Here is a 23,885-nt window from a genome sequence, read left to right as displayed (position 1 = left end):
TCTTTCATTGCCTTCAAGCATAATTGAAAGAGTCACATTTTATGAAAGATAATATCTTATCGCAATACTTTTCTATTCGAATGAAGATTACGAGATAACTTATTTTGCTCGTTTCCTTTGATGAGTGTTCAAGAAGAGAATCTGCTGCTAGGGATTCTTGTATTCTTACAGTAATAAGTCAAGTCTTTGATAAGCGTTTAAAAGATACAAAGTTCTATTCCTCTTTGATGAATTATCTGCTTTTGTTTTTATTTGAAAAAAAGCATCACATTAGATGGAAGGCAGCTGCGAACTGCTCCAAACAATTCATTTCTTAATCATTGTGATTAGTAAAATTTAATATCACTCATATCGACTGACAAATGAACTTGTTTGTGTTCATAAGGAGTTCTCGTATCGCGCGAGTTTGTATTTACCAGATTTTTCATGATGGATTACAAGATGTATATATGTAAATAAACCTAAACCTAAGGCAAGTCCCAATTTTTAACTTTATGACCTTCAAAGTTTCGTTTGCTTCCGTTTTTTGTTTACTTTACACAAAAGCTCTCAGTCTCAATCGGAATAACCTTTTTTCTATGAACAAAGAGAAAAAAAAAAACACTTACTATTTTTAGACACACGTTTTCAATGCTGCCCCGAAATTATATTTTTATTATAAAAAATAAACCTTAGTGAAATCTTAAAGGTCTGTAAATATTTGCCGGCCAATCATTAACTATATGACACTTTATCTAATGTTTGTGATAAACTTATCAGCACTGAAACAACAAAAGATTTATTTTAATTAATGTAAATAATAAAAAAAAAAAAAAAAAAAAAAAAAAAAAAAAAAGCAGCAATACAAAAGAGTACACGGTTTATCATATCAGATTAGAATAATAAAAAGTTGTCACATGTGTATGCACAAATGCTGTGCAGCCTGATTTGCTGCAATTTGGGACCGCATCGGCGCTGTTTCGTACACAAAACGTTCAATACTTTCATTACAATTTTTGGAAATGTGCTTCTTTCAGAGCAAACATATTTTGCTGTCTGATAATTATAAACAGAAAGAGATACGTTTCTCTTTCTCTTTCTTGCATGTCCGTTAAGTCATAACTCATTGTTAGCTATTAACTGTTGATTCGCGGTTTCATTATTCATTAAGAGCGCGTCGCGTCTACAGATAAATTTGCTTATTTTCAAAACCAACAGAAAAACAATTTCTATGAACGCGCTATCGTGATTTCATCAGTTAGGTAGACTGTTTGTTGTACCTAATCAGATAAAGCGTTTTATATTGCCATGGTACATACATACCTAAATAAATGCTAGTTGAGGGTTTTGGTTCACATTTCAAGACATTGAAAGTGAAATAACAGATATAATGTAATGCAATAGCTACGCAGAAGTACAAAATATAAATAATAAGTTGTAGCGACATATGAGGCTGAAGCTTGAGCCGCCTAAACTTTAAGAAAGTAATCAAGAAAATAACTAACTTATATTGCTCTGCCCCGCTGAAAATATAGCATATATTAAGTTTATGTGGACTTATGTAATACCTACAAGGACTTAAGATAGCTCCAAAATTATTTTCCAAATCGATCTAAGCTTTTTTGTCCATTTATCATGCGTTCAACGTATAGCTCACATTTTTTAAGATATTTTGATGAAATTTGGTGCATCGACGTGCTATGACCCAAGGATGAACTCTATTGAAAATGGTTCGGATTGGTATACTTTGTCGATCTACACAGTGTCGCTGCGGATAGTGTGTACATTCATTAGCGATGTATTAAAGATGCATCGTGTTCGTGTTATGAGAATAAGAAAAACCCCTCAAAACCCCGCGCCATATATATCCAAGTGATTCATAATCTATGGGGATTTTTGGCGGGGACTAAAATGACAGCAGCGATTGTATGCTGTTTGACAACTGCATTGAAAAAAGTGACGAAATGAACTCAGCGGAGATGCGCATCAAATATGAACGATAATTGGTGGATTGAAAACCAATAATATCCTAAACTATTCATTTTCTAATCAACTCATTGTCTAGAATTGAATATGACAAATCGTACCGTGCATGCGCTGATGGAATTATTTTTTTCCGAAAAATTTATTGCATTAAGACATAGAAAAAACGGAGTGGGTATCATTACAATCTTGTATGAATATATTTTCGGCTCAATCATGAAATTTTCTGCTCACGTACGTCAACTCTGCTTTTATGTTCTCCCTCTTGAGGACATCTGATCACATTTTTCACTGATTTACTTGGAATATACCATGAAGCATCTGTACAATTATCGTAAATACCATGAATAAATGACAACCTACTCCGTAACTGATGTCCTAGGTAAAAACGTGGGCAACTCAATTCAGATTTTGTTATATTTTGTCATCCATTCATCAAAGAATTTGGATCGAATTCCAAATGAAAATTGTCTGCTGTTAGGCTTCGAGATTCTTTTCTTAGCTAACTTTCTTATGTACACATACGCACACTTTTAGTACTTCCAAAATGTGAACATAGGGGACAGTAATGGAGTTGATAAACAATACGCACAACACTCACTGCAGTACTCAACTCAATACTTACTGTTTCACCATTCACGAAGAGGAGAATGCGAGTCAAGCTTGTGGCAATGAAATGCTGCACAAGAAGATTCTACACAGTCAACGGAGGTTGTACGATATTTCGAGCATGTGATTTTTACCATCTATCAGAGCAGGTTAGCCTCGATAATGAGAACATAATGGAGTCATAGAGTAATAATAAATATCTATTATTGAAGTATTATTTAAGACAAGTGGGAATTGAAAATTCCTGCACTAAGAGATTTTAGTCACATGAAAAGACAATTTTAAATAATGAATAAAGTGTAAAGGGATCAGTGTTTTCGCACATATTCAACGATACCAACGACATCTCTCTAATCCCTTATGTTAGAAAAGGCAAAATCATCTTCGGGTTATAATCTTAGCAAAGAGTAAATATTTTTTCCTATATCGCGGTGTTGTAAATATCAAATAATTAATTGCGGAAGAGCATTTTGTGTGGGGAAAGCCTTCAAAGAAATGATTAATTTCAAAACGGAACATCCAATAAATGCGAGCGAAACTCGTTTTAACCGGTATTGAAAGCAGTATGTATTTGAACTTTACGGACCTAATTATGGTTTTGCCTTAACACATAAACGATACATTAATAAAATGCGTCTGAACGCAAAAAAAAAAAAAAAAATTGCGACGCAATATGCGTTTTCACTGCGTTCTTATGTACATTCTTGCCTGATAAAAGAAACACTGATTTGAAATTGAAATCTTGTGTTATGTCAGTATCATTTAATCCGGACTATTGAACACCGTATCTATGCATGAGAAAGTCCTTAATCATGAACGAATAATTAAGCATTTCATTTGTATCGTTCAATGGCGCGTTTGGGACCAATTAATTTACACTCTGCATTCGCAAAATGAATAGATTTTTGGACCACCTATATAAAAAGTAAAGTATTAAAAAAATATAAGAGTGAATTTAAAAAAGTATAAGAAAAAATACTTTGTATAAAAAAATAAATGCAAGTTGCGAAGTGTAGCTCACACTCTCGTGCAGCTTGAATTACAGCACATGCATGTTTTCTTTATTAGCATGCAATGCATACATGTGGCTTATCTGCACTAGACGAACAGACGGACGGACAGACCATCATCTAAATACAATGAAATTGTGATCTAAGAGAGAAATGTAGGGATGCCAATCGAGATGTGTAAGTATGTGCACGCGTGTCGGTTGGGTATCGATTAATAGTTAATAAAGTATGGAAAACGTATAACAATTTCATGGAAGAAATCGAAAAACCTACTTCCTCCAACGCGGTGAATGCGCGCTCATGATCATAGCAATTAAAATATTCTCAATTTTAAAAATAGAATAAGTATCGTTCCGCGGTCATATATGGCAGCTAAACGTAAAACGCGAATTGTGTAATTGAATGCCGCATTTAAAGCTAACGGAAATAAAGCTAACGACATTTATGTAAATTTTTTGTTGATCGACCGACCAATCACAACGTCGTCAGCTTCTTGCCCAAAACTTAAGTAAATGTTACTGGATTTTCAGGCGATCGCCGATCCATAAACAATGTTGTTGAAAATGCCTCTATCATGAATTTCTATGAGTTTCTCTTTAAGATCAATTCGCTTTATCTAGTGTTTCTGCGGTAAATAAATATCAAAGTTGAAATGCAATGCCGGACGATTTGCCTGAAATCTAACCACGACTGGGTTAGCCAATTAAATCATTTTAATATTGCCGTAAGTTTCTTCTGTCCAAGTTACAGATGGCAACATTTTTAATTGGATTACGATGGTTGGGTTGCAGAGTTTTCTGGCTCTATCGCGTTCTGCGGTATTGAAAACAATTTTTTACTTTACAAGCTTGGCGTTTTCTCATTCATTTTCCCATTTAGGTAATCCAAACGGCTATGAACACCGTTTGAAATTTTAGATCTTACGAAGGAATTCATAACGATTTCGTATTTTTTGTTATCTTTCTCGCGTCTTTTTTGCCTTACTCTTGTTTTTTATCAAGATTTTCTTGCTACCGAAGATGATGCGATTTGCAAGGACTAAATTCTGTCTTGAAGTTTCAAGTGTCATGAATGAATGAAAGTCTTGTATCATCCAGCAGTTATCTGAAATGTAATATAGTAAGGAAAAATGCGGTCTCCCATATTGCTTTCATGTTGTTATTTGCTTTAATTGCAATCGTAACAGGTGACGCAATGAGAGTCATGGATATAATAAAAATAAAAGCTACATACGTGCAGGCGTAAAATATTATATATAGGCCCAAATATATATTTTGAATAAATAATCAAAAAACTAAAGTTCAAAGTTAATATATGTCTCAAAGACACACCATGATTTGATTAGTGTTAAACGTTCATGATTTCTGATATCTGGAAAGAACAGGATTGGTTTAATTATAACTAATGCATTTCTTAAAGGCGATTCTAAATCGTTTTAGGTTATTGAATGGTAAAATTGAAACTTTGCTTACGCCCTTCATTCGCTATCCTGATATCAGATATTCTTATAAATCCCAAGATGCACATTTTCATCTTCTGTCCTATCAAGGATTACGATAGACATTAATAGCCTATATCCGGAAGTATAATGCATTCGCACATATCCAATTGCTCTTAGCCATTGTTACGTACCAGAAATGCTGTCTTTATGTATGTAATTGCAAACAAAAATATTCAGTTAATGACTTCATTATTATAATTATTATAACTTTCGTCATGTCACTTATACCGCCTATTCAAATATCGCTGTACCGAAGAGGCTAGTTATTATAGTCCCCTCTAAATCAATTCATAATTTACTTATCCTAAGTTAAATGCAAGGGTAGATTAACATGAAAGTTTAAAAATTGAAATAAATAGAAAAATTCACTTACATAAAATTTCGCGATCCCTAATGCTGGGATTTCTCAAAATTGTAGCGTGCCTTGTGCAAGTCTTTTTCGGCTTTAATGTATCCTGATTGTCTATTTCTTTGGTATTTAGCTCCTCAATGATGGTATCATCCTCAGATACAACAGGGCGACATTTGGATAAATGAATTGAATCCGATGTTGTGGTAGTATCTGGAAAATATTAAACAAAATTTTAAATCAATCGTATCGAAATACTTCACTTGTTGGAATATTCTGCGTTACCGTCGTGAGGCATAAAAGAGTCCCACTGGGATGAGTCCCAGGGTTCAGAAAAAACCGTACCATCATCCGATTGGGCTGAATCCAGTCCATTGAACAGACATTGATTGAGTACGTAGTTACGTTCTACATTGTCGTACGAAGATAGCCGATAACCATTATTCTGTGACTCGTTTGTTGTTTGACCCTGCGAGTCACTGTTTAGCTTATTAGAATGCTGCGGCTGTTGTTTTTGCTGTTGTTGGGGTGGGGTTGAACATCGTATTAGTTCGGGCAAATTTAAATTTGGCAAGCGTTTCGCTATTATTTGATGCACTGTAATGGGTTTCTGTTTGTTTTCTTTGCTTGCGTCACGCTCTATGTCGTTTTCTTGACTTTGGTGGTCTTTTACAGGCGCTTCTTTCCATTGATCTGACGAGTCGTAATCCCCATAACTATTGCCTTCGTTTTCATCAGTTTTACCCATAAACTCCCAACTGCTATCTAGTTGCCATTGTTCGAAACGTCCACGAATTCGTTTTGAGGGTTGCTGTTGAGGTTGCGCTTGTTGTTGGGCCTGCTGTTTCTTCTTAAGTTCATCTAGACTGCCCGCTATTTTTTCTATTTCAGATGGGACTAACATTGGGCATATGGGATTACGTACGAAACCTCCTTTAGGCGGTTCTGAATGGCGATGATTGGCCGGCAAAAGAGCACCGCGTTGTGATCGCCTTAAAATGCTGCTAGCGGTAACAGCAGCCTGCTTTAAAGCATCAGCCGGTTCAGCATAGAAGGGACTGCCTTGTTTGCTGCGCGATACTGGTGTTTGAGCTGTAGGTGTGGTGTCACCTTCTGTTGTTTCGTTTTTAAAGACTTGATCCTCAGAAAGCGACTGACTCATGAGACCCGGTAAAATGAGACCTGCTCTAGACCTGGGTTGAGGTTCTACTGAAAATTGCAATAATTGTTGCGTATCCGAGGTGTTATCGAGAGGATGAATGTCAACATTTGGTTGAATTGGCGGGCAAGTTGTTACGGTAGATGAAGTAATGTCAGTGTTGCGGGTTATGATTGTCGCTGAAAACAAGAAAAAAAAAAGAAAGAAAAGAAAAATATTAAGTAAATTATCGGGACATTTTTTGAAGGTATTTTATTATATACGCACGAGTCTCGGCTAATAAGTCTGGCCGCTTGCCTCGCTGGCCATCAGGTGGCTTGAAACTGCTCAACAATCCCGCTCTATCACTGGGGTCATGAGACCATAAGTCTTCATAATCACTAATTTTATCGTGTAGTGTACTCCGGCAGTAAATTTCTGGGCTTTCCAAAATATCGGACTCCTGGTAATGTTTTGATTCCTTTCGAGCCTTTGATTTGCGTGATTTGCCACCTCCGCACCCTACTAGACTGGTGGGTGTGCCCACCGAGCAAGGTGAGAGTATCTTGTGTTGGCTGTTATTGGAATCTTTACTGCTTTGTGATTGCCATCGACTGCCTGCCGATGATCCCTGCGATGATAGTGTATCCTTGCATTCACCTTCCGGTGACAGGCGTTTTGAAAACGTTTGAAAGGTGGCATTTGAATTTATAACTGAATTAAGGGAATTATTGGCAGCAGGTGTCGTGACTTCAACAAATTGTGGGGCATTGTCTACGGAAAAGGTGACCGTAGTGGTGACAGTAAAATTATTTGAAGTAGTCAGAGAGGTCTGATCAGGCGGTTGTGGGCTTGTAGGGGATAGGGGCTTTGACCATCGCATTGGTGGAGCCGGTGGTTTACGTAAATCCAAATTGAGTGTGTTGGGTGGTTTCGGTCTTTGCGTTCGCTTTTCGAGATCTATAGCGTTTTTGAAGCTCGATTGTGTTACATTAGAGTTATTAGCCTTAAATGTACTTAAACTATTAGTTGAAGCATTCAGTACATCGTTGTGGTTTCCACTTAAACCGATTATGGCATTGCGTGGATTGTTGAGATCAACTGGTGACATTGTGAGAATCACAGAATCTACAGATTCCGGACTCATAAGCTGCATATGTTGTCCTCCGCTAGTGGTAAATGAACTCATGCTTGATGTGGTATCTGATGGAGTTCCTGCTTGACTAAATACACCGCCTAAATTATTAACAGGACTGAAAACCTTAGCTGATTGAGATTGCGGATTATTATTAAAATTTCCGCCGGAATTGCTAAACACGGTGGTACCTAAGCCACTAGTATCGGTAACCGAACTTGGAGACTTGGCATCTAAAAAGTTAGCCTCTTGCTCATTAGGCTTACTAGGACAAGACATAGGATACCGCCAAAATTCTTGCCCCAACAGAGCCAATGAAGACAACTGCTGTCGATTTTTTGCTTCACGCAACGCTCGCGGTAACACCAATTGCACGGGCAGTTCATCGCAGCATTGTGCATAGTGAGCTATTAGAGCAGGTATGGAATCAAACTTAAATCTTGAACTCTCCAAACATAAAATGCCATCGTTTGACTGAATCAAATAGTGCTCGATGTACGGCCCTGTGTCGGGTGGTAAACGCACTGATACGGCCATCGTATTGGGTTGACTGGATCCTCGTACAATAAAGTTCTGAAAGTAAAGTGAGGCGTTACAGTACATCGCATATATATACATATATATATAGTTGAATCAACTTGGTGTGTAACTCACACCTCTAATGAGGTTAAGTATATATAAGCCAGCTTGTGAAGTGTATTCCTATGCACTTTAGAGACTACTCTTGCATCCCTTAGTTGCCTATACCCTTCGCATTCTTTTAAAACTATAACACAATGGCTGCTTTGTTTAAAATTTCCTTTTCTATTGTTTTCTTTTCCGGTCGAGACTTTTCTCAGCAGTATTAAGTGTTCCTTATATATTTATATGGCATATAAATGCGCACGGCTGAAAGTTGGAAGAATAAAAAATTTGTGATAGAACATAATGTGAAAAACGAAGTTAACGGTTAAGTGCGTCTGTCGCTAAGACAGCAACGATTGTTCGCATAATGAGATTTGCAGTTAAAAACTTACTTTTTTTGCAAAAATTTTCTTGCTATCTCTGTCCTCTTTATTTAAACTTTACAGACTTTCGTGTGAGAGGTGCCATTAAGGAGAATACTTATTCATGGTCAGTTTGTATGTGTAAGAATGATGCTTTATGCGATATATGGCAGAAGATAGAATTTATTATTTTTGCGCTACGGCGATACTTTAAGGTTTTGATTTTAAGTACAAATTTTTTTTATTAAGTTAGTTATTATCAACTTTTCTTCGTCGTCTTCTTCTTCTTGTTTTTTTTATTCATACCGTGTTTATGAGCATAAGTAATGGTGCGACCTTCTCTGTGGCTGTGCGTGGACTTCGTCTTCGCTGCATAAATTATGTTTTTAAATATAATGTCACTCCTTTAATAGCAATAGAATGTCGTTGTAAACGTCGTTGTAAACGTTCTGTTGCAATTTAGCGATTTCGAGGGTAGCGAGTGTTTTATGATTGCAACTGATGACTCAATTATGGCTTGATTCGTAGTCAAACTAAGCTCCGCTCGGTAAGCACTATGCAGAGAAGTCTATCATCTAACAAATTAAGCCGAAGATAATTTCAAACTTAAGCTGGTTTTAGCGTCGCTGTAAGATGTTCTAAGTTTCGCTGACGAAATGGATGATTATCGTTGTTGCAAAATGCTTGCATCGATAATATCAGAGGGTTTAAGAAGTAGTCAGCTTTTCAGTCATTAGCGTGCGATTCGTTTAGGTCAACTTGGATTTAAAAGTGGAGAGTAGTAAATGTCTAAATATCCCTTAGAATTATTCAGTTCTGACGTAAGATATTGATATTTACAAATGTAAAGATATCGCAAAATTGTCATACGCTGGAAGACGGTTGCAATTATTACTTCAATAATTTACGAATTTATAAGAAAATTGGTTTTATTTATGAAAAACCCTATTCTCTGAGAGTGCTACTGGATTGTTCAACCAGCCGTCGAAAAATAAAAGAAAAAGTAGAAATTCTATCGATACTCGATCGAAACGTGCACATTGGTAGCCGTAATCGTTAAAGCCGTTAAAGGCTTAAACCTCTATCATCAAGCAAGCGTATGATAGTGTGTAGTAAATTAATTTACTTATAATTTAAGCTTAATGCATAGAGATCACGTGATTTAACTTAAAAGTTTCTTGATAGAGCTTTTACTTTTTTGCCGTTATGTCTAGCAAATTTGAAGTAGGAATTCGAAGTTCGAGCTCAACCTTCCTATGAAGGTTGTTATATATCAAGCTGCAAGTGGTACAGAATGGAAATCTTAAAGGATTCGTTTCGACCTTGATTGGGAAATATGAATGCATTCGCGAACGATTCTGTTTTCTAGGCCACAGTCACTCTTAAACTAATTCTGGCACCCGCACACTTTTCCACACGCTTCTAAGCCAAAAAATAGGGCAATCTATCTTAAAACAAAAAGAAACTGGTGACGTAACTTTTTAATGAAAGCTTTATTATTGAAATTTTCTGCATAAAATTCTCAGAATTTAAAATATCTTTGATAGTATTTTCGCTGATATGCATACTCGAGCTAAAGAAGTTAAAAATCTCACCATAAAAAACAGATATTTCTCGTCAAACACCTTTCGAACGTATCATCCTATGAACCACGGGGATGCTACTCATAGGACGAACACAAATTTGGAATTTAATTATTATTAATATATGGCCTAAAATGTGAAAGTTTACGCTTGTATGGATTCTTGTCATTCTTCTTCTTACCAATATGCCCCACTAACCAATATGAGTGCGAGCAATTAGTCTAAAAGACGAAGAATTTTTTATTAACCGTTTATTTCTAAGATTATTAGGTCCTTGCTTATATTTAGGCCTTGCCCAATACGGACATACGGACGACCGTAGCTATCATGCAGAGGACATATATGCCTGAAATTTTTTTTTTTTTTTTTATAGTAACGTGGACATGTGGCAACAATAGCCAGTTATAATGGCAAGACCTATAGCGCATACATCGACTACGAGACTGAATGACTTCGGCAAAGAGTTGCCAAACTCTGTGTATAATAGATCCAGAAAACTACGGCCTTTCATTAGCTGTTAAAGTTAAAGAAACGGCTAATACTAAACGCTCTTAACAACAATTAGTAGAGTTTAACCGCCGTTCGCCGTTCAAAAAACGAGTAGATTATATAAAAAGGCGACAAGAGATTCTTTTCTCCACATTGCATCCATTCATCTGTCCGTATGGGGAAAACGGTTCGCGACACATTGGAAGTGCTCACTTGGGAAGTGCTAACCCATACGGCTTACCCATCAAATTTGGATCCTTCCAATTACCAATTCTTTGCATCGCTGAGCAGCGTTTGATTTCTTAAGAAAACAAAGGAAAATAGCTGGATGATGGGTTTGTGTCAATACAGCAACATCTTTTTTTGGCTTAGTATCTAACAGCAATCTATCAGACAGGTGGGAAATATGTATAACTAGCGACGGGTAATATTTCGAATAAAACATTTTTTTACCATTTTCATGTGTAAAGTGTGTTTGCTACGCAAAATTCCGGTTTCATATTTACATATTTGGTTGATTGTCGAGGCCACATATGTATGCCTACATCATCCGTCTTATAGGATGTTTTCAGTTTGTGCGGGTATATGTAACATCAAGAAAGATTGAAGCCATATACATCTTTCATTACATCGATCAGAATCGTGTCCGTCCGTCTGTCTATTCTGCTATTCTGTCCATCTAACTGCACATCCAATATCTGCCCATATAGTTTCGTGCTAAACCTTTAGGTGGCGCATTTTTGAGATATTTTGAAAAAATTTGGTACTCAAATAACAGACCGGGGTTGGTTAGCAGGGTTTTCCGGAATGATATTGGCCGTTATATAAACAAAATTTGCAATCTTTAGAGTTCCTCGACAAGTATTGTAGAGTATTTGTGCTTGGCGTTCTAAACTGATGTAAAAAATTTCAACCGAATCGGTCAATTTTTGCAATTCCCTTCCATGTAAACATTCCTATGAAAGACAAGCCTTTATATATGTGGCAGAAAGGTTTCATTTTAAATATTTGATATATGATGAAAATAGATTCACAATTGTAATTTGACGTAAAAATCAAATTTGGATCAAGAAGGTCTATGTTTTCGATGCCAATTTGTAGCCTTTGCATATCAAAAAAAAAAAAAATGTAATTTTTAGTATTTGATAAACGACATTGAAACGAATAATAAAATCTTTGATGGTAAAATGCATTTTACGAAGTTTGGAACACATCAGTTCACGTTTTCCAGACTTTCTATATATAGTGCTCCATTGAAAATTATCTCCTTATATTGAAAGAAATGTACAATTTTTTGTATTAGGAAAATTGTCGTGGACTGTTCAACGATCGGCCTTGCCCGACTCAACTTCCTTTAAATTAACTTTATTATTTTGTTTATATTATTAAAATCAAAAAAAGAAAAAACGTTAAACTTTACTTCAAATCACTATAAAGGACGAGTTTATAAAGATTTCCATTTATGGCTATGACGTGTTTCGAATCAATATTTTTTGTTGAAGTCAACAGCAGACGTTATATGCTTAAGGGTTCATTTGTGCATAAAAGCTTTCCTTAAATATAGACACAACAAGTAAGTTTAATTAAAATTTCAATGCAATGATATTTAAATCCCAAGCAAATATTTGCTTTGGTTCATTTGGATGATTCGCCTGTAAATGTTAACAAGTTTGTAAAAATATTGATTTACATGGCAATAATTAAATAATGAAGTAATTTTGAAGTAAATAGCAAGTTTGTTCCTAAAGATTGACTTGTATGCGATATATCACATAGGTCAATAAGTCGCCGGTCTCCGGTCTCCAGTCTCCGGTCATAATTGCGATCCTGCTGGTTTGCTCACACGATTTCTGCATACTACACCAATGTTCAAACGATACCTGTTACGACTTGAAGACATTCCGACACTTAGTTTACAAATTTTAAGTGTCTAAGTGACGTCAATTTTTTATTCGCTTTGGACGGCTTTCATCTATTCGTCGTGGACACGGCTAATTGTCAATTCAATTTTGGAGTATAGTGACGAACCTATGTTAATTTATTTACTGTCACATATCGGACGATTCAAATCCGAACAGCGCTTGGAGTCATCAACAACGTTATAGTAAATGCAATGCCTTCTGATATCTTTAAAGTGTCATCTATCGCATGCAACGTTTGTTTTCGATCTTCCAAAGCGATTTTGCACGCTTTTTTTATGTTTTCTAGAACAACTGCCGATTTTGGGCGCCAACATGGCCGGAGTCCGTACGATTATGTTTAAAATTATCCCAAATCATGCATTTATATGCCTATCCGACGCGCAAGATTCGCAAAAACACGTTTCAACTCAGGACTTATTCTCGTAAAAAAATCGATATTTGTAATTAATAGATGAAATTTTGATTTTTTCATTGCTTTAAAATTTCGAAATTAGGTTCAAAAGCAACTGCAACTGCATTTTATAAGCTAGTGGTCGCAATGTCATATAATTTTGACATTTTGTATCGTTTGAAGATTGGCATGAAGTTGTCAACTGTATTTGGGGAAGATGGACAAGATTATGTTTTCTTGTTCTCCAGATAAACATCTGGTAACGACAACGAATTTTTTTTTTATATTAGATTTTGTTAAATTATAGTTTTTTAATATATCGACTTACATCTCAGTTTGTTCTTGCTATTCATGAATTCATCTTTCGCTGCAAAGGAGTATTGAAAATGTTTTCAACTTTTTTGATTTAGATATATATATATATATATATAATAATAATAATTCATCCCCAAGCAATGCAAAATCTTTTTCAATATCATGCTTTAAAGGAAAAGTTCAAATATTTAGAACTTATTGAATTTACACTCACTTTATAAACATAACTTTCATTTTTTTATGTAACATAGACTGTATGTATGTAGACTCTCTCAGTAGACATAATGTCTTTATAGGAGTAGTATTAATATCTACTGTCAGAGCTGGAGGACATAGTTATTACATTACATTTTATTTGATAAAGATATCTTTGTACATAGTATAACTATCTATATATATATATATATATGTAAGCATATATCTTATGTGAACGGGTATAGGGGAATGTATTGTATTAATATACGAATGGTTGTTCTATCTAAGCCTTCAATATTCTCATAAGGCACAGTAAGAAGGAAGTTTTGCATATAGAATTATATCGAATTTTTTAACATTAAAAACTTTGCTTGTCTTTATTAAGCTTTTATAAATTTTGACTTTCACTAAAATTAAACGCAAAGTGAGCGCAATAAACGAAAGTCGCTTTGTATGCATAACGATATATTAAGGGTGTGAACGGTTACAAAGAATTTAACTAAGATATGGTTGAATTTGGAGCCATAGTCCGTCCAAATAACGAAATGTAAGATACTTCTGTGAACACCTCATAAATGTAATATATGAGAGTGTCTTTCAAGCAAGCTAAACAAATTCCAATTTTGGTTTTTGAGAGCGATTTTTGCCAACCTTTTGAAATTTTGCATGAAACAAGCAGGAAACAACTTGAGACCGAGGTACATCTATATCACGTGAATTTATATGAAAATATCAATTCAACTAATTACCATAAAATATGTAAAGAGAGTGACTTCAAGATCTATTTTTTGAAATTAGATAAAATATTGCTCCAGTAACAGAGGTGATAACATTAACAAATCAATTTCTGTTGGTCATGTATATAAAAATACCTCCTGAAAATGGCGCAATAATAAATCTTTCTTAAAAGCCTGTTCTAGTAAAGAGTCTGTGTTTATCACAATAGAGAGTGACAAGCATCATTGTTTATGAGCACAAGTAGATGTATAAAACAAAAAAAAAATAATTAAAAAATAAATAAATAAAAAATATAATTGTGCAACTTATAACCGTTTAGTTTAACTTGCTTTAATGCATGTAGTATCGTCACTTGTTATTTCTTGTTGTTTAAGTTAAAATCAAAATCGCATCTTAACGGCAATAAGTGAATTTTGCTGTGTTTGTATTGCTTTATCCTGTCTTAAGATTACAGTGTTTGTCATCTTGGTCGACTATTCTCTCTCTTTGGCTGCTGTGAAGTTTTATAAAAATCTTATTTAGGGACAATAAAAATCGAAAATCATTCTCTTAAATGCATTGGATACAATAAAGTTGCGCTAGAACCCTCTGATAGATATGTATATGTGTAAGACATGTCTGTGCTTTCTAGAAAGAAATGAAGGCATAAAAAACGAAAAACGAAAAAAAAAAAAAGAAATATATGCATAATGGCAAACAATTTAATAAATTCATTAGAGAAATTAAAGGACTTCTGATTATAGATGCGCATCTATTGCCATCACAATGCTTTTGTTAAAATTAATTACAAATTCTTCTAAAGAACAAATACGCCAGGGGCTGGCACACGCACGCTATACATATGAATATGTAATATGTAATGTCGGTACGTACAAGGGCTTTTCACTGTCATAAAACTTTTTAAAAGCAATTAATTTGAAGTTTTCTAATATTCTTTCAAAGCAAATGAGGAAAAAAAAAAAAAACAGACGAACAAAAAACATTAAAAGTAATTCCAAGTGCCGTAACGATGGTTATATAGCAATTGTTAAGTATAGTATAATATGTATGAACACATTTAGGCATGTAAAGGTAAATTTATTCGTTAGTTTGTTCGTTTGCGATTGTCTGAGTATTGAAATCTCTTGTCAGCATCTATCTATTCGCAATGAATTGAATTATGAGAGATAGTAGTTGATATCAAATTAAGTCCAAGGTCTGCTCGTGATCTAAAATTTTATTTGCTTTTTAATTCCTAATTGTTTATTGAACTAGAACTGGAACTAGAACTGGAACTGGACGGCCAAGAAATTAAACTGGGAGATATCTCTCGGATTCGGTCAGGAAAAGAAGGAAAACTTAATTTAAAATATTAAATAAGATGGATATCTCTGACAATTGCACTCAGGATAGCCTCCCAAATTATTGTGGAAACATTACACAGTTGTATAGCGTGCAGAAATCATTTAAATATATTACAAAAGTAATGAATAAACAAAATTATGCTCAACATAATCGCCCTATAGAACTTAATAATCGTAAGGTAAAGAAAAAGTTCACGTCAAATGATAGTATTTGTGATGGCGAGAGTCTAATCCGTGAAAAACATAAACGTACTGTTCAACATATCGATGCAATGAAGGAGACGGTGGATGAATCAAGACATTTCGGTTACCTTGAATAGAGAACGCTATCGCTTCTGGCATATACTAGATGAGTTCGATTTTGACGATATATGGTTTCAACTGAAAGATGCACAACTTACCTCACCTCTCCTGACGCGATTAGTTTATTGAGGAATGAGGAGCTTGTTAACAAGACTTTGCAATTTTTTTCATCGGCACGATGTTAAGCCGCTTTTTTTACTATATAAATAAGCACTCACGGCGGATGTTCCCTATTCGAGGAAGGCAAAAACAAATAGGGAAGCGGCCGCAGCTTAATGGTTGGGTATACGACCGGTTAAATTACCAACTAAGCTTTCTCTCTATAACCGCGATCAAAATAAACTCCACCGTAGTGAGATTTGTCTTGGTAGTCGTAATTCTTACCTACGGGGTTACCCATGACGATTGGTTTACGCCGATGAACAACGTGCGGTTAATAGCATTCTTTATAAAAATTTTTTGAATATGACAGGTGCTTGCATGTATTTTGATCAGTGACATATATTGAGAAATATCAGTGTGCACAACAGGTAAATTCGATGGTTTTGATCGTTTTCTATATAAAATAACATTTTTCTATTTAGTAGTATTGACTTATTCAATGTATACAGGCGGTAATCATGGCACGCTCAAAATTGCATTTTCGACATTCATTACTTTTGTTGTTTGATACAAGGACATCTGTTGCCGAAGCCCATCAAACACCTCTACAAGCTTGTGTTGATGTTGCTCCCTCATATCCCCACAGTCGGTTTTGGTTGCAACGGTTTAAAAGTGGTGATTTCGATTTCAATGACAAAGAACAGCCTGGGGGACCAATAAACTTCGAAGGCAATGAATTGCGAGACTTGTTGGACGAAAAGCCAGCTCAAAGACTCAGAAAACTTTCAAACAGTTTAGCAGTTGGTGAATCAACTGTTCGCACACGTTTACATGCGATAGGAAAATGCCATTTCGAACCGTTTCAACGCCACGGCTTCATCGGAAAGAAAGGTTTTTTGTGACGCATAGTCATTGGCAACGAAAAGTGGGTTTATAGTGCGACAATCCCAAGCACAAAAGGTCGTGAGTTAGTCTAGAAGAGCCACCGACATTCAGGCGGAATATTCATGGCTACAAAGTTCTGCTGTGCAAGATATAGTGTATTACGAGCTGACAAACCCAAATGTAACTATTACTGCAGATGTATTGTTGCAAACAAGACCAGCCATAGCCGTTAGCAGACGCAAGGTCGTCCTCTTGCAAGACAATGCTCATCCACACGTTGCAAGAGTTTTTAAAAAGTTTTTCCGTGCCTTCTGATTACAACTTGTTCAGATCAATATAGCATTGGCTTGGCTGGCACGTGGTTTCGAAACGCTACAGAAATGCGAAAATGGTTCGATGATTGGATCAATGCCAAACTAACATCGTTCTTTCCACACGGTTGTCGAACGTTGTAGAAAATAATTCGGAAAATATTTCGATCCCTATATATTGTAACAACTTTTCTCAATAAATGCCACTTTCAAGTGAAATCAAATCAAATGGTTGATCAAATGATTGGCGGTCGGTTAGGTATTAAAATATCTGTAGTTCAATACAGTTTATAAGAATTTCATCGAAATTCTGCGTGTAAGCATTTAATTTATATATTACATGTATGTGTAAAGCATTTATTAATTATTTCAATACTCATTTTTATTATTATTATTATTCTTAGTTGAACCAACTTTAATACTAATTAATTCTGTCTCGAAACCCTCAAAGTTATTATTAACATGAAGCTCATCATCATCATCATCATCATCAACATTATCAAGTGAAGTTCATTAGTCACTATGGAAACGAATGAGAACTTCACTCCAGTTGGCGGTTGTTTTCTGTTTGATGTTTGGTGTCTCTTTGTTGAATATACAGAACATCGGAATACCAAAAAAAAAAAAAAAAAGAATAAAAGAAAAAAAAAAACTCAGCATAACCAACTATTGTCTCCTGTTAATAAGATAAGCCTATTACCTGTGCATTAAACTCTAATAAAAAGCTTTTTTGTGTATTTTGTTTGCGGTTTGTCTAAAAGAACACATAAAAATATCATTGTTCGAAGGCTAACAAGATTTTTAACTAACATCTATTTCTGATTACTGCCAAATAATGGGGAGGGAGCGATCCGTACTCCCTTCCTATGTGAAGCCTCTTAAAACATATTCAAAAGATACAAGGTTAGAAGGTTTTCTTCAAAATCATTTTTTAAGTTTTTCTATTTTTAAATTGTCTTTGACTTCGTGCAATATGCGCGTCGTATAAAAAATGCATTTTTAAAAAGACTTTATTCATGAAACTATTACTCATTAGTCATAAAGTCTACTTACGCCTTATCTTAAACTCGCTAGCGACCATTCATTTCATTATAAAGCAAAAATGCTAAGGGTCTTTATGGCCAGCCCTGTGCTTAAGAATAAACATTTTTTTGAAAACCCTACATTATCATTGGACTATCAACTATCAACATTAACTACTACGTCGAATGCTTATATTATTCTAAAATGTAGGCAAAATTTTTAATTATTTTTAAAAAATCTATTTAAAGCAATTATGCATAAAAAGAGTTTATAATAGTTTAAGAAATTCTGCATAACACAATCCATATTCTGAATTGATATTATATATAAATGAGTGTGTTTTCATATATAGTTAGAGTGTTTGCTTATGCTTATGCGCACGAAATTACATATGAAATTTATCTCTAACGACTATTTCAAGTACATCATAAAAATATGCATTTGAATAAACACTTAATTTAATTTCATCATTTATTTCTAGAGCATTTGATACTGAGGCTACAAATCGTATCGACCCATTCACTAGTGCTGTAATGCGTTCACATTCATGTTGAGCTCTTAAATATGCATATGAAACGTGCATACTTATATATGCATATTTGTTTGCGGACATATACATTATGCCGTTTAAATGAACTCCTTCCAAATTATTTCAATAATTTTGTAAATAACCATAAATTGCTGTCTTATTGCAATTTGCTCGTAATCTTTGTGCAGTCAACACATGTGTGTATTGTATTACAGTGATGGGAAAATATGTTGCATAAACAGCTTTCTTTACTACTATCACTTGCAAAGTTTTTTCTTGTTTTTTTTTTTTTAAGTTGCGATGAGGAGAAGTGTAAAGAGTTTTTGAAGAATCGAACCTAGAAAATATTAACAATGGAATCTTCTCTTTTTATTTAATAATCGGCTAGTACTAGTGGATCAGTGTCATAGCTGATGGTAAATTTGAGATTGTCGAGAAGGCATCCGATTTCATCAAACTTGAAAACAATATTGTATGTCACAAGTAATGGAGACCCCGTGCTAACGAGAGTTGACATTGTAGAAACCAATAAAAAATGCACACTAGACAACGCCATTATTGGCGAGATGGTTTCGACGGTAAATGCGGTATAGTAAAAGTGCATTATTTACTACTCACTTAAAAGTCCGCAAAAGTAAGTTCCATGCGCGCATCCACGTGTGCTATGGGAATCGCTACGAACGACGGGAAAGATGTATGCTCTGTTTCAGTAAATTGTCAAAGGTCTGTTCCATAGCGAATCAAGTAAAAAAGATTGTAATCGATGTGGTTTACATGCTTCGGAGCCGCTATACAACTGCATTCAGATAAAGCAATGAATTTTCAGGAAATACGCTGTTAGTATGAGAACGAATCTGAATAAAACACGCCGACTAGTGTCAAATCATGCAAAGATCGCAAGCAAAACAAAGAAAGCTAGGTAGGAAGGCGAACTCTAAATGATTTGCTAAGTGAGACAAAAAGTAATTTTTCACCGATATTATAGCCTAGGTGGGAAAGACTCTAGGAAGCCACGATAACGAGATAGTAAGCCGAAGGTAACGACCGACTGACCCTGTGCTAAAATAACCTTTTTCGGGTGCGGTCGGTCGGTTCATCGAAATAACCTTATTCGGTCTCGACCAATATTAAACAGAAGGTTGTACTTCGAAAATCATATACGTAAAAAGTATTAATTCGGTTAAAAACGAAATTTTCAAAAATGTTAGGGAAGCAGTAAAAGTAAATAAAGAATTTCGATATTTTATCGGCCAAAGATGAAATCCACACAAGAACATCAGAAAAAAATATGATGTTCGCCAAGGGTTTGCTTCCAAGCCGTATTAACTGAACCGTGATATCCGAAGAGAGAAATCGACACGAAGAATTGAACGTTTGAAGAGAAGCCCGACTAAAAATAAGTTCCTATAGCTTTAAAAATATTTTCTTTTAAGTAATTGCAAATAAATTGTAATAAAGTATTGGAAATTCTCAACTCAATGCAGTGGTACGAACCTAATTTTAAAATGACTTTAGGAAACGTAAGCGAAAGGAAATTTCAGGTAACAATAGATATTCAGCTTAAAACGGATGATTGATTAACTGCAGCCTAGTCATCTTTAATAGGATTAGGTGCGTGAAGAGTATAAAAACTAAAAAAAATTATTGTTTACGTTCCTTCATCTGAAGGCTATTATATCACTGTCGCTCATACGGCTTAAAAAAAAAAAAGAATAAAAGCAAAGCTTCGTTTCTCAATGTTTCTGAAGGTAGAAATTAAAAACATTACTCTTCGGACAGACGAAATTCTAATTGTATGCATATATATGTCTGTCAAACGTGCGTAGTTTAGAAGGTATTTGATGTGGAAAAATTTAAATTGTGGATAACTTTTTTTTACATCACTGCATGTTTATATGTATTTACTCGAATATGTGCGCATACATATATAAATACATACATAAATAAATACATATATATATATATATATATTTGTAAGCGGAGAGATGGGAAAGCATAAATTTCAGAAATAAATTGCGTTGATATTAGAGCATCTGGAATGTGGCGATATATGCAAAGAAACATTTCAAATAATAAGTAAACAACTTAGTTTATAACGAAAGTATATTCGTGACAAGTACATGTTTGAATTTACATTTCTGCTAAGGAGATTTGTGAAAAGACATTCGACGATACAGACAATTATATAGAAATTAAAAAAGTTATAAACAATTCGATCTCATGTTGATTACATCAAATGCATAACAAATTACTCTTTATAGCTTTCTCTGAGAGATGGCTTCTGGTCATCTGTTGGTGAGCATTTACCACGTGGAGATTCGGTATAATAAGTTTGCTAATGTCTGCGCAATGTACCTTTCGGAAATTTTGAATAATTGAAGTTATACCTTACAAAAACGCCAAAGGCACGAAGCTCTCCTTTTCCTGACAGAGCGCAAAAATAACCTTAATGCGACGTTAAAGCCGAACTTTGGGGGAAATCTACCCGAGTTGCCATTTAGTGCGATGAATGGTGTTAAACAAACGGAGCCGTAACGCTAAAACAACAGCAATTGATGCAAATGCGCCGACCATTCCAGCAAACCCGTTTATAATATGCCAAGAAGTATTATAGATTGATTTTCCAGCCCAGCCTTATATTGAGAAATTCGTCCAAGAAGCCTTAGCTGCTCTGAACTGCCATATGAATCTTTTGCTACTGTGTTTATTGACATTGCCCTTCTTTGATTACCATTGGTATCAATCGGTGACCTATTCACTGTTCAAGCAAGGCTTTGATTTTTAGGAGAAGCCGCCAAAAATATTCTGTTAGTAAGATTAAAAAAACACATATAGAGTGAGCGCTCTTAAAGCTTTTTGTGAGGAGTAAATTATTTGCTGCTGTTCTCTGCTTTTCTCGTTTAGCTGCACTCGGGCTGTTTATGTAGATACAATAGAACTCAATCTTTCAATATATTGTACAACGATAGCTTCTATTTTTGCTCCGTTTAGGTTTTTCAACATTTATTTGGCAGATTGTGTGACATGTGAATAATCGTTGTCATGTCGGAAACGCAACTTTTTATTACTACTCTTTTCTTTTTTATATGATCAATGATTCCAGGAATATTTCCTATGTGTTTCGCTAGGAATTCGTGAGGAAAAAAGAAAAACATGGGGAGTTTTCGGTGAGTATTATGCCTTTATCGACTGCGGATTCGTTGTAGCTACCGCCTAACGATCTTGGTCTAATTCCGTCGATATTTGAACTCGCGAGCACCACAGTCACGGCTTTTACCTATTCGGCTGTACAGGAATTTTTTAGTATATTGTGGCTACTGTTTTTAGCGATTAAGCCGATAGTATGAATTGTTGTCAATAACGTTCTCCTGCACTGGTTCAGTGGGGTCATAAACTATGCTTTAGGGGGAGCATAGGTGTGCCGAACCCTTCCCCTCCTTGTGGTGAACCCCGGACAACGGCTTCGGCTGGCGAAGAAGGGTTTAAGGCTTTGGACTATTTATAACTCGGCGACGAAGTTCCTGAGAGATGGCGTAGGGGTTCACTGGAAGACGAGCTCTTTACTCAAGAAAGCTAATTACTACCAAGGAAATTCTAACCAAAAACCAGCTGGTAACTGGTTACGTAAAAAAAAGGTAGAGGTAGTAGTTAGTGAGTGCATGGTCCGCCCGCCCATGTCAGTGCAATGCCCGAAGCTTAAATATCTCGATGAATGGTAGTCCGATTTTGGCCAGCCGGGATTGTATGGTTACTCCGAAGGCAAGAGTGGTCTGACTCTGTTTCAGCCACATAAAGTATGCTTAAGGATTTCGATTCTACAAGTTGAAAGAGTTTTTAAAAAGTTTTTCCGCACCTAGCGTACTAACCAGACATAGCGCCTTCTGATTACAACTTGTTCAGATCAATGCAGCATGGCTTGACTGGTACGCTGCTTCGAAACACTAAAGAAAAGCGAAAATGGGTCGTCGATTCTTGTTCAATAGAAAGGGTACGACGATTGTTTGTTCAATAGAACGGGTACGGCGTTCAATAAAGTGACACCGGGGTATTCCTTGTGAGTAGTCGACTAGTCCGATTTGCTAGAAAATTTAAATAACGAGATTCGTTGTTGCATTGATAACGAAAAGAGCGTTGAAAATTGCATAAATTATGCTTCTTAAATCTAAGATCTAAGAAAAGCCTATAGCAAGCATTCGCAAAATCCATCATACGGCCCAACAATTCATGTTCATAGCTTCATCAGATATACGTAGGTGTTTCGGCAGTAAACCCTTACTAATTAAACCTAATCCGTGCACGTTGAGCCTCTGAGGTTTTTTCAAACTTTGAACTCAAATTGACTGATTAGAGGTATAGCCATTGGCCGGGGCTACGCCCGAAAGTAGCATAGATTCTCATTTTTTTTTTTTTCTCTTTTTTTTAGTGTATCACAAAAAAGTAAATAGGTCAAGTGCTTTCCTAGCCAATAGCGGAGTTAAGTGATTGCAATGAAAGTAAACTCTTTACTATAATCAGAATTTCATTAGTTTATCTAAGTAAAAAAAAAAAAAAAAAATGGAAAGGAAAATGAAAATTATTCCAATAGCTAAATATATATAAATGAGTTATAATCCTTTGATTTAAGCCGGCCATAAAAGTTAATGGCCTTTTTGAAATACTCGTGTGGTGACATAACTTTCGAAAAGAAAAAAGAAAATAAATGTTCAAGTAGCCCTTAAGTTATTTCAACTTTTATCGGTTTCTCAGAGATGAAATTTTTTGAAAATTTACTGCAAATTATAAAACATAAATAAGGAGATAACAACATATTCACACGTACATAAGACGATGTTTAAACAAACGTTTATACAGAAGTACGTAGTTGTGAGACATGCGTACGTTTATGTGAGACATGAGCAAACATTAATTATCGTTTAAGTTTCAAAAGATATCATCTGAGCATAAATTTTTGGCACACAAAATAACTGTCGAGCTCTATAGATTCGACCGAAGTTGCATTGACAAACATTGCCCATTTACTTTGGTGGTGTATCTATCTATCTGTTCGCACATTCAAATAATAAGAG

At 35.2% G+C, this 23,885-nt stretch overlaps 1 protein-coding gene across 1 annotated transcript in view; it reads right to left on the bottom strand.

The window, feature by feature from the left end:
- LOC119637208 (protein sprint) overlaps nucleotides 1–23,885 on the bottom strand; it is an 81,571-nt gene that overhangs the window by 5,413 nt on the left and 52,273 nt on the right. The window contains exons 4-6 of the mRNA XM_038033066.1: nucleotides 6,858–8,277; nucleotides 5,717–6,769; nucleotides 5,456–5,644 (exon numbers count right to left, since the gene is read on the bottom strand). Coding sequence (XP_037888994.1) covers nucleotides 5,456–5,644; nucleotides 5,717–6,769; nucleotides 6,858–8,277 — 2,662 coding nt within the window. The remainder of the gene's footprint in view (nucleotides 1–5,455; nucleotides 5,645–5,716; nucleotides 6,770–6,857; nucleotides 8,278–23,885) is intronic.

This window comes from Glossina fuscipes, unplaced genomic scaffold (genome assembly GCF_014805625.2).
Source record: "Glossina fuscipes isolate IAEA_lab_2018 unplaced genomic scaffold, Yale_Gfus_2 43, whole genome shotgun sequence".
In the NCBI taxonomy this organism is placed as follows: Eukaryota; Metazoa; Arthropoda; class Insecta; order Diptera; family Glossinidae; genus Glossina; species Glossina fuscipes.
Note: the sequence above shows the minus strand (reverse complement) of the source record. Positions and strands in the feature narration are given on the sequence as shown.